Source organism: Dama dama, chromosome 26 (genome assembly GCF_033118175.1).
Source record: "Dama dama isolate Ldn47 chromosome 26, ASM3311817v1, whole genome shotgun sequence".
In the NCBI taxonomy this organism is placed as follows: Eukaryota; Metazoa; Chordata; class Mammalia; order Artiodactyla; family Cervidae; genus Dama; species Dama dama.
The window spans coordinates 50,496,910-50,508,959 of NC_083706.1; the positions used below are offsets into that span (position 1 = coordinate 50,496,910).

General features: G+C 47.1%; 1 protein-coding gene across 2 annotated transcripts in view; it reads right to left on the reverse strand.

The window, feature by feature from the left end:
• Positions 1-12,050, reverse strand: part of PLG (plasminogen) — a 46,625-nt gene that overhangs the window by 10,619 nt on the left and 23,956 nt on the right. For both annotated transcript variants that reach the window (XM_061130100.1, XM_061130099.1), the window contains exons 10-13: positions 11,424-11,583; positions 7,260-7,441; positions 5,061-5,209; positions 4,074-4,167 (exon numbers count right to left, since the gene is read on the reverse strand). In XM_061130100.1, the coding sequence (XP_060986083.1) occupies positions 4,074-4,167; positions 5,061-5,209; positions 7,260-7,441; positions 11,424-11,583 (585 nt within the window). The remainder of the gene's footprint in view (positions 1-4,073; positions 4,168-5,060; positions 5,210-7,259; positions 7,442-11,423; positions 11,584-12,050) is intronic.

Genomic DNA, 12,050 nt, shown 5'->3' on the forward strand with positions numbered 1-12,050 from the left:
TGGATTTTTTTTCTAAGTTGCAAGAAGTGCTAGTAGACACAGAGCCTTCTCCTTTCTAGACAATATAAGTACTTTTCTATTACACTGTTTTCTTAAGGAAGTGATTAAATAAATTGGGAAGAGTCAGGTGTTAGAATGAGAGTTTTGTGGAGAAGAGCTTGACTGACACAGGTTGTTATTCTGACTTGAGGTGATATATCAAGAGACTGTATCGTTACTCCCATCATAACCACCACCACCATCATCTGAACCATGTAAAGCTTGCTGAAAACCATAATTGTCATCCCCATTGGAAGACAATAAGAGTATTTTTTAAATTATGAATCTCTGTGTGTGCATGTATGTGTGGGTGTGTGTGTGCATGTGTGTAGAAAGGATAACTATCCTAAACTGAAATGATGCTTTCTCCCTGCCAATTTCAGGACAGTTCTTCCAGGAAGCCTCCCAAGACTAACCCAGCACCTCGGGGATGACTTCCATTCACGTGCCTCTCTATTCATCTCCCACCTGCTTTCTGCCTCCACCTGGCCTGCTGGGCCACCCTCCTGGAGATTGGGGTTAGTGCCCCATCTCTGGTTGGTATCACTCGCTAATGTCTACAACAGTTCAGGGAGTACATAGGTATTCATAAAATGCTTCTCCATTGTCTGGAGCCCTTCAGGATCTTCATAAATAGAAGCATAAGTCATAGTTAATAATAAATATTATAAGGAGAAAACTTTTAGTCTTAATCAGCCAAGAGATTTTTATCCTCTAGTGAAGCTGGAATCTGAATTTTCCAAATACCTTTCCAATTGTCTTGGCCTATTCTAGGAATCTATATATAGAAGGTTTTTTTTTTTTTAAAGAAGGATGCACTATAATGAAATCCTACTTTCTAATACTGACCTTAGTTTCTCCTACTGTGCCTTACACAGAGTAGACTTACAGAAATGGAATAAGGAAAGAATAACCACAGATATTATGGTACCCTGGTCTCACTATTCAAAACAAAACTGAAGTTCTACTTATTTTTAATTACAATACTTATTATTTGTACAGTTTGTGTTGGTGGAATTGAAATGAGTTGTTAAACCCAATTAACAAAAAGTTACAATTTAAAATGAATGAATATAAATAAAATTATATTTTAAATGGGCATCTTTCAATTTTTGAGGTTATTATTAAAGAGAAAACTCACACAAGCCCCTGGTAAAATTGAGAAGCAGAATACTGGGCTGAACAGAATGTAGTTCTGATTTCAAATTGTTTTACTTACGCTATTCTGTGCAGTCTGAATGGTGCCATTTGTTTTAATAATACAGAATATTTACACAAATTTTTCAGGTGAGTTGCTTAAAGAAGTTTATGTGTAGCCTAAAAAGTTAATCAACGGTACTTTTTCATTTTAAAGATGTTTTCCATGTGAGTTACAAACAACGTAAAGTTTGGAAATTTTAAGGAAAATGGTTATTAGGAAATTTCTCACTTAGGTAAAGGAAATCCAAAATCTCCCAGGGAATGAGCAATAAAAATCCTTTTTTAAAGAGAGGGAAAAAAATGAAAATAATCTTTTTAAAAAGTCATAACTCAAAGAGATTTCACATTCTGAAAAATCGAATAAAGTTAGCAAAAACCATACAAGTACACACAAAAAGTCCCCTTACCCTGGGAGAGCCATCCTTTTAAGCACTGACCTGTCATACTAGAGAAGCTGTCATTTGAGATTTCATTCACTTATTTACTCATTGAGCAAATATGTGTTCAATATATATATGTAGTGCCAGGCATTGCTGTAAGCGCTAGGAAAAAGGAAATACTAATAGCTGAGGTTTGTGATCTTTACATTCTGATGGCTGGGTGTGCAGGAAGATGTTACATTGGAAGGTTCAACAGAGGCCCCAAAAATGCCCCAGAGGGGTGTAAGATAAACCTCCACATGCAGACTCCAAGAAATGGCCTCCTGGAATTTCCCAGGTGGTCCAGGGTCTAAGACTCCACGCTCCCAGTGCAGGAGACCAGATTCAATCCCTGGTCAGAGAACTAGGTCCTATATGCCTGCCACTAAGACCTGGAGCAGACAAATAAGTAAATATAAAAAAGAAAGAAGAAAGAAATGGCCTCTTCTACAATTGATGCTTTTGAACTGTGGTGGTAGAGAAGACTCTTGAGAGTTCCTTGGACAGCACAGAGATCAAACCAGTCAATCTTAAAGGAAATCAACCCTGAATATTCATTGGAAGGACTGATGCTGAAGCTGAAACTCCAGTGGTTTGGCCACCTGATACCAAGAACTGACTCATTAGAAAAGACCCTGATGCTGGGAAAGATTGAAGGTAGGAGGAGATGGGGATGACAGAGGATAAGATGGCTGGGTGGCATCACTGACTTGATGGACAAGTTTGATCAAGCTCCGGGAGTTGGTGATGGACAGGGAAGCCTGGCATCCTGCAGTCCATGGGGTCACAAAAAGTCAAACACGACTGAGTGACTGAACTGAACTGATCAATTCTGGTACCCTCACCCAAGTCAAGGACGGAAAAGAACCAGGTTCTTAGAAGTGGACGAAAGAGGAAAGGATGGAGAAAGGACTGTCCCAGTGTCAGAAAGTCCTGTCCCAGGACTGTCCCACTTCATCACGATGTGGGCATGTGATCAGACCACGTGGTCTGATGTTGAAACCTGTTTCTTGCAGAAGGATCCCCAGGCCTCCTGACACTTGAGAAGCCTGTAGCATCTGCTGGTGGCCGAGGGCTGCCCCTGGGATATTACTGTAGGTCCCCTTCTGTGGGCATCAGAGGTGCATGACTCCCGGGCACAGCTATAGAGCCCAGGGCAGGAATGGCATGATATACGACAACTTAAAGGCAACTGTGCCAGATAGGCACCCTGCCCAAGTCAGCGAGCCCACGCCCCAAGAGGCAGTGGGGGTTCCAGAAAGCTGCAGGGTGGGAGGGAGGAGCGGAAAGGGAGACATGAACCCCACCAGGGACCTTCGGGTGGGGGACCACTGAGACAGCGTCTGGAGAACTGAGAAAATGCACAGTGGAGAAGCAGTCGGCTACACGCTCCTCCTCAGCCCAGGGAGCACGGTGACAGCGGCCAAGAGAATCTCTCCTTCACCCTGGCCTCGCCCTCCTCGCCCCGCTCTAGGCAGGAGCGGCACCGAAGCAAAGCCTGACGGTGGCTCCGTGCTCTCAACCCCTTCCCCAAGCTGCCTCCCAAACCACCTCTGGACTCGGACTTCAGTGACCATGCAGATGCATCTTCTCCTCTCCAGCCTGTCCACCCACGTGGCAGCCACAAACACAAGCCATCAAACCGTGCAAAGGAGAAGTCCAGGCTGATCATCAGGAATCAGGACAGAATCCCTTTGCACAGACAGAGGGTCAGCAGAGAGTAAAACAGGGTCTGGATCAAGGCCGTTTACATTGTTCTCCAGACCTGTACGTGGACTTGTTAGCCCAGACTTTTCAGAACAAAGGTCAACTCCCCTTTCTGTGATCCAAGCTTCTGACTCCCCAGAAAAGTCTGAGAAATGAGGAAAGAACTCAAGCAAGCTTTCTCTACGTTGTCTGGTGAATGCATGGCTAATGCATAGTCATCTTAGGATAAGGAAGTGGGGCCTTAGTAAGGAGCCATGTTCATTGAATTAGGATGACAGTATATAGGTTTACTGCAGACGCTATATGTTTAGCTGTTTCCTGCTGTCTGTGTTTTCTTTCTTACTTCTCAGCTGCTGAAAGAGAGAGTTTCCTGTCTGGATGACTCTGAATTTGTCTTTCAGGCATCCTGTCCCAGACATTGGAGAGGTCAGTGGAACCCCCTGGAGGCTAAAGAGATCCCCTCTGAACTTGCTCTCTGGGAGGATTTTGTATGTATTTTGTTAAGTGTTGGAGGAGAGGAGTGCCTAATAAGGGGGCCCATGAGTAGGACTGATTGAAGATGCCCAGGATGAAAAAAGGGTTCTGGGGGTGAGGGGACTGTCTCCTGCCCAGAAGTACTCAGCCCAAACTCTCATCTTACAGATCAGTGACCAGGTGAAACCGCGTGTGTTTAGAAGCCATTTCTTTCCAAAAGAGACAGCAGCTTACCACACTGGGGGACGTCACAGTAGTCAAAAAGTTTCCTTGGGTTCGTGGTGTAGCACCAGGGACCGTTGGGATCACCGTCAGGATTACGGCAGTACTGGAAAAAGAGGCAGGTGTCTGGGGGAGGGTGCATGCCGGGGCAGGGCATGGCAGAGAAGGTGATAGATACGAGATTTCACTTCTGTCCTTAGAAGATGAAAGGTCATGTTTCTTTGGCAGAGAGGTGGGCAGAGTCATTTTTCAGGGTGCTTAACGAAGCCTCTGACTCATAGAATGTCATCGGTCACGTCTCCTTGTTCAAAAGGAGCTTCAACCGTGAGGCCACTGCCCTGGAGAAGGGGAGTAGACCCTGAGGGCTCTTGAGGTGGGCATTATATAAAGGGGCCTCCCCTGTGTCTGCGGGACCCATAGCCACCCAGCAACAGAGGAGTGTGGACGTGGGACAGGCCCTCATCCAGGTCAGTTTTCTGCCCGATGACTCCCGTTCACTGTTGCTCCGGAATTGCATATTCCCCTAGCCCGGGCACCCTCCATGGCTCAGCCTTGGAAAGACTGCGTCTTCTGTTCCCTCTACACCCCTCAAAGGAAACCCTTCAGAGACTGTGTGAGTGTGGGGGAAATCCTAGCAGAGTCCTGATGGCCCATCCAATTTTTTTTCTAGGAACATCCAACTACAGGGTCATGAAGGTCATCTTTGATCACCGGGACCTAGAGGACAAACGCCGGAAACTATAAACCAGTCACAAAAGCAGGCAGGAAATGTCGCAAATGAAAGAGATAAGAAGCTAGGGGGTTGGCCAGCCTGCGCTAACTGTACCCCCCACACTGAGGCTGTTGGATCACAGGTTCGGTCCCCTGAACCCTCTGGCATCCCTTCCCCACCCCACACCAACACTCAGTTAGGCAGCCTTGCTGAAGCAGAGGTTCAATTCGGTTTGCGAAGGCTGGTCCAAAAAAAGGCAACACAGGGTCCGAATCAAAGGGGCTTACGTTTTTCTCCAGCCCTGCCCGTGGGTATGTCTCTGGAGTGAAGATGCTGTGTCGGTGGGGCTCCTGGGCCGCCCACTCCTGGCAGGGGACGCCGGCCACCGTGGTGGCCTTCTTGCCGCGGTAGCCTTTGCCCGTCCCGAGCATGCAGTCTGGAGGGAAAGGAGAATGGTGTCACCTGTCCCACACTGACCCAGCAACAAGGAACAAACGCGGCAGCGCTCGGCATCTCTCAGGACAGGCTGTGGTCACGTCCTTTGGAACACAGGAGCCCTGGAGGCTTTGGTGAGCTCTGACAATTTTTTAAACAAGTGGCCGGAGATGTTCTTGTCTCAGAAGGAATCACACGTCCGGGTGTTAGAATGGGAACTTTGGCCGGAACACTGAGATACTCAGTTTTATAACAGACTGAGAGGTAAGTAACACAGATGCCACTATGAAGTGTGAGATGATCCTTGAACAACTCACTCTCGGCAAGGATGGAGAAAGTGCAGATGGAAGAGGATTTTATAAAAGTATATTATTTTGGCCAGAGCTCTGCCACCTTCTGGGATGAAAGAGGTAATAAAGGGGTAGCTTGAGGTCCCTTCCCCAAACTCCTCCCTCACCTCGCGACTTGGGGATGAGGCTTGAGCCCTTGATAAGTGTTACATATGGGGACCCAGCGCACAGTGCTCTGATGGGCACTTGGAAAATCCAAACAGCGAAAGTTGGGCCAGCTGGCCCCTTGGCCAAGGAGCAGGGCTGTGCTGGGCCACCTCCAGTGTGTGCCAGGACCAGTGTGTGAGTTACCCATGATCACACATGGGGCATCACGTGGGAGGTCTCATCAGCTGGGATCCACGTGAGGTCTCATCAGGAGGGATCCCCAGCTGGGTCCACGTGAGGTCTCATCAGGAGGGATCCCCAGCTGGGGCACGGCGCCCAAAGTCTCACCAAGAAAGGCGGGCAGAGATGAGCTGGTCCTACACGTACAGCGGATATACAGGGGGACAGTAGGGAGCCACGGTAAGGTTCTCCAGCATCTCAGAGGGGCCAAGTCCACCTCCGGAAGGAGAGGGGGTCTCAACTTGAAACCAAGTCCTCACTTTGATCATTTCTGATTTTGGATTACCCAGACCAGCCTCGAGACCACTGAGCCGGGGCAGAGTCGGTCCCCTCTGTGACCTCAGCCTGTCGGAGGACTGAGCATCCCTGCCGCCCGACAGTCACAGGACCAGAGGCTCAGCACGTGGGCGAGGGAGGCGGAGAAGAGCCCGATTATCCTCTGCCGCCCACTTCGGATGACGTCCTTATCCTCAGGCCCCCGGACCCTTGGAGCTACATATCCGCTTCTCTCCAAGCCTTTGTTGGAGGTGATCATCCACAGTCCTCCTAGCCCTCCTAACTCTGTACGCTCAAAACCAAATCGGTCCTTTCTACCCCTCCACTCAAAAGGCAGAGATTCGCTTTTTAGAATGTCCCATCTCAGCCACCATCATCCACCTCTCAACCCACCCAGGCTCAAAACTGTATCCATCCCTCACAGGCAATTACTTTTCTTATTTTTAATTGAAGGATAATTACTTTACAATGTTGTGTTGATTTCTGCCATATAACAATGTGAATCAATCATTTATATATATATAGGCCCTTTTGAGCCTTCCTTCCCTGTCCCTTGGAGAAGGAAATGGCAACCCACTCCAGTATTCTTGCCTGGAGAATCCCATGGACATAGGAGCCTGGTGGGCTACAGTCCATGGTGTCAGGAAGAGTTGGACATGACTGAGCAACTAAAAGAACAAACAACAACCCCCCTCCCATCCCATCTCTCAAGGTCATCACAGGGTGGGTGATGAACACAGGGTGGGAACACCAGGGTGGGCTCCCTGTATTATAAGCATCTTCCCACTAGTTATCTATTTTACACTTAATAGTGTGTATATAGGTCAATGCTACTTGCTTGATTCATCCTACCCTCTCCTTCCCCACTGGGTCCATAAGTTCATTCCGTTAGTTTTCAACCCTTAAAGACACGCCCACGCCCATCAGGCCAGCAAGAACAACTCTGGCTTCCCCAGATGATACCCTAAAGCAGCCTTCCCCATCACAGACTCAGAGCTCCAGTCACCCTCAGTAATGAAGCCTCTGCCTCCGGAAGACTCTCCACCTCTTATCCTCTCTCTACCCGAGTACACAGATGTCTGGCCACAGACTTCTTACCTGTTTCAGGAGGACTCTCTACGTTTGGGGCTTGGGGAGCCGCAGGAACTTTTGCCACCTGCTCTGTTGTTTCTGAGCATTTCTTCAGGTTGCAGAACTCCCATCTGACCCTCGGATCCGTGGTATAACACCAGGGGCTCTTATCAGCATCTGGATTTCTGCAGTAGTTCATTGTCAAGCCACTGTAAATTCCACAGCAATAGAGGTCACGAGAGTGAGCGAATCTTCAGGGGCATGCCAGCACCCTCTGATTTTTGTTACAATGAAATGGCTGAAATATTTCTTTAAGGTACCAAAGTGAAAGTTGCTCAGTCATGTCTGACTCTTTGCAACCCCATGGACTACACAGTCCACGGAATTCTCCAGGCCAGAATACTGGAGTGGGTAGCCTTTCCCTTCTCCAGGGGATCTTCCCAACCCAATGATCAAACCCAGGTCTCCTGAATTGCAGGCGGATTCTTTCCCAGCTGAGCCACAAGGGACGTCCGAAGTGCCAAAGGTGCTAATTATTATTCTAATGTCACAGGCACAGATGATCCTCAATTTCTGAAGAACTGGGTGAGTGTTTTAACGTAGGTTATAATTTTTATTTAAACATAATCCAAAGTAATACATGCTGCACATAAAAACAGATCATATATACATGCATAAGAAAAAGTATCAGAATGTTTTTCTTTCCCTGGGAGTGTTAAATAAATTCCCCAGGGATAACCAATACAGATTTCGAAGCACATATTTTAGATTTTTTTGTGTACAAGCAAATACATCTATATGTCTGGTTTTCTCTTCTGTGTGAGTAGGGCTATGGAAGTTGGAACTAAAACATATTTATCCGAGGCAGAAAAGACATACAAGAGGATGATATTCCCAGGTCAACCCTCTTAGTCTGTTTTTACTCATGGTGTATTTTGTGTGTGTGTGTGTTCAATTGTAGTCCCACTTTTTGGAGCCCTATGGACTGTAGCCCACCAGGCTCCTCTGTCCATGGACTTTTCTAGGCAAAAATACTGGAGTGGGGTGCCATTTCCTACTCCAGGGATCTTCCCGGCCCAGGGATCGAACTCCTGCCTCTTGCAATGGCAGGCAGATTCTTTCCCACCAAAGCCACTTGGGAAGCCCTACTGTATTTCACAGAGAAACAAAAACTCATGGCAGTAATATAAATAGTAAATAGCACGGACAGATCAGGTGGGTTGGGGGTGCGGAAGGCTTGTGGCAGCCTCCAGGAAAACTAGCTGGGTGAGGATTCTAGAGGATGCATTCTGGGGCACGCGGGAAGAGGCCCCGGGCTCGTCTACCTGCAGCCGCTCGGGGACCAAAGGAAAGGGATGTGAGTAAAGGAGAGTGGGGCCAAAGGGAGGAAGGGGGACGTCTGGGTAGACCAGGGCTTCTGTGGGAGCTGAGTCAGAAATAGCAGAGGAGGGGCCTGGGGCTCATTGGGCAGCTTGGACCCCTGGGGCCTCCGGAGGATTCTGCCCCAGACTCTCAGAAGTCTCAGCCTTGGACTCCCCTTTGGAATGCAGAGCCACAAACTGTGACTCATGAGATCACTTGGAACATCCAACATTCTATGGGAATCCAACACTGTTCCTTTGGGGACTATAGACAAGTGACCGTCTCAGGCCCGGGCCCACAGGAAGCCTGTCAGCAGGTTTCCAAGCAACTGGATGTGTTAGAAAGGCTTATCACAGGAAACAGGCTCTCGCTGTCTTTTGTCCGTAAAGGCACTTTGGTGGACGAGTTTTGATGAACACACACACCTGCATAACCCACACTCCTGCTATGACAGAGAACGTGTCCATCACCCCCCCCAGAAACCTCCCTTGGGTGCCTGTTCAGTCTTGGCTGCTCTCCCCCTGGAGGCAAATACTATTGAGTTCTACTCCAGAGCTTCATATGAATGGGCTCATGCAAGGATATACCCTTCTCTCAGTGTTTTTGAACTTTTACCCATGCAACTTGAGGGTATCCGTAGCTTGTTCCTTTTTATTTCTGAATAGTATTCCATTCAGAATACTGGTAAGTATGAGTATCTTACCAGTTATTCATGTTCTTATTGGTGACCACTGAAGTGGCTTCCAGTCTGGGGTTATTTTAGGAATAAAGCTGCTAAGAACTTTCTGGTAGATCTGTTTGTAGCTGTAAGAAATGTGGATTTGATCCCTGGGTTGGGAAGATCCCCTGGAGAAGGAAAAGCAACCCACCCCAGTATTCTTGCCTGGGAAATCCCATGAACAGAGGAGCCAGACAGGCTATAGTCCATGGGGTCCCAAAGAGTGGGACATGACTCAGCACACACTCGGAAACACACCATGTATAACAGCTGTCCCCACTCCATCCTCAGAACCACTTCTTACTGTTTGTCTTTTTAGTAACTGTCACTGCCGTTGGGTGTTGGGTGGTATCTCATTGCGATTATAGGGGCTTCCCCAGTGGCTCAGTGGTAAAAGAAGGTGCCTGCAATGCAGGGGACACAGGTCCCATCCCTGGGTGGGGAAGATCCCCTGCAGAAGGAAATGGAAAAACCACTCTAGTATTCCTGCCTGGAGAGTCCCGCGGACAGAGGAGCCTGGCGGGCTACAGTCCGCGGGGTCACATAGAGCGGGACACGACTGAGTGATTGAAGAGCAGCATCAGCAGCTCTGTGACTATAATTCTTGCTTCTGTGATGGTTAAAATGTTGAACATTTTTTCAGGTGCTTATTGACTATTTGCATATCTTTCCCTGTGGAACATCTTTTAAATGGTTGAAGTCTTTTGCCCATTTTTGTTAGGTTGTCTTCTCACTGGGATCGTTTGTTTTTGTCCTCTCGAGACCCTTGCATTTCCTTCTGGCAGGCAGTTAATTTACTTGGAGATAATTTTGATCCTTTTAGGATTCCTTTTAATCTTTGCTCAAATGTTTTTAGAATAGGCTTTATCCAAGGAATACACTAACCCTACTGATAAATGGACAGGGGAACCTGGTGGGCTACAGTCCTTGGGATTGCAAAGAGCTGGACACAACTTAGTGACTCAACAACAACAACAACTGATAAACTGGGACTTTTCTGGATTCGTTACTGAATGGTCAAGGTGTCCCCTGAGGTTTCTCCTCTCTGACTTGTAAGAACCTCAACTCTGCAAACAGAATCTCCTAGTGCCCTGGGAGTTCTATAATCTCCATTTATGTCACGGTTCCTGTTCTTTGTTCGCTGCAGAATCTCTCCCTGCGCATGTGTAGCTTTGCATTCACCCAAAGACTTTAGGAGAACTCCATATGTATTTCTGAAACAACTTCTCTGCACAGATCCTTTCTCAAGATTACCCAGCCTACTCAATCCAAGCTGCCTCACTAAGCCCCAGCTCCAGTCTCTGTCTCAGATCAGCAAGACTGCTGTGGTCTACCTTGGTTCCATTTCCTTGCACTGCAGTCCAAGGAGATAATTTCTTCCAGAAGTATCTCCAGGAAGAAAACCAGGGTCATTGCGAGTTCAATCTAATTTATTTTCCTTTCTGAAAAGTCGCAGTCCTGTGCTGCCTGTTGTCTATCATGTGAAATTTTTCCATGTTTTTATAGCCATGTATTGCAGAAAAACTGGTCTGATCAGTCCTATCTTGTCCACTATTCTGCCCACTGACTTGTTCACTGAAGTCCATTTTGCACATCAGTATCTGTGTACTTTCTGACTCTAATCTGCCTTCCTGCATTTGCTCTTAATGCTCTGGTAATTCAGATTCCTTTGAGACCACTAGTGCTCAGGACCCAATATGACGATACAGGTCGGGTTATTACCCAATGGCAAATGCAAAACACTTCAGGAATTGGAGGACAAAATGATAAAACTCCACGGCTGAAAGATGACACTGATCCATAAGCAAGAGCTGTGGAATGATCCTGCTTCTAAGCCTTCAATCATCTGCGCTTCTGAGCTTCCTACTCGTAGGACCTCAACCCCTCTGTCTATCCCACCCTGCTTCTGAAACACTCCTCAGGAAAGAGAGCCAGCCTCTACCTTCTCTTCTTTCAGAAATTTTGCTCAAAAGCAAGCTGCCTGAAACATTTTATCTCATACTCTGGAGCCAAAGGAAATTTAGTCCTAAGACATTAGTTTAGAGCATAGCCCTTTAAACAGAAATTGAAGCTGGCAGGTCTCCTCTACTGGTTGAAAATCAAAGACATACGCGTTGGGGTAGCTTTCTGGGGTCTTCTGATGCCGGTGTGGTGTCATCGATGACCACGACTGGCATTTCCTTCCTGTGACAGTAGTGGACGATGTCCCTCGATAACTCTGCCCATTACCATGGTAGCAGTCCTGGACCACAGGAGTTTGTTCAGGTGGTACTGAAATTGAAAGAGAAGAAATCAGTAACTAAAGACTGGAACAGAGAAACATGTGAAATAATTTATTACACAAACAGAATATCTTCTCTGGGAATTAACAGCATCCTCTTTTTACATATTGGGAGGCAAATGGACATGCAAAGAAAACAATAGATCCAGAACATTCTAACACCTTAATTTTGAGTAAATAGTTAATTTAAAACTTGGGGAAAAAATAAGCAGGGCAGGGTGCTTATAATTGGACATTGCACTCGTGTGCAAGCTCTCTTTTATGGATCTCCACCGGGTATTCCTGAAAACAACTGGGCAGGTCTCCAGAAAGAGACGCATTCATTGTAGAGGCTGCACGCGGTGACTGGGTGCCAGTGAGGAAGACACGGAAACCTTCTGCATTTCCCCAGACTCTTTGCTTATACAAAGCCAAAGCCTTCAGCTGCTGGGGGAAATGGGCCTACATCCGGGACTCA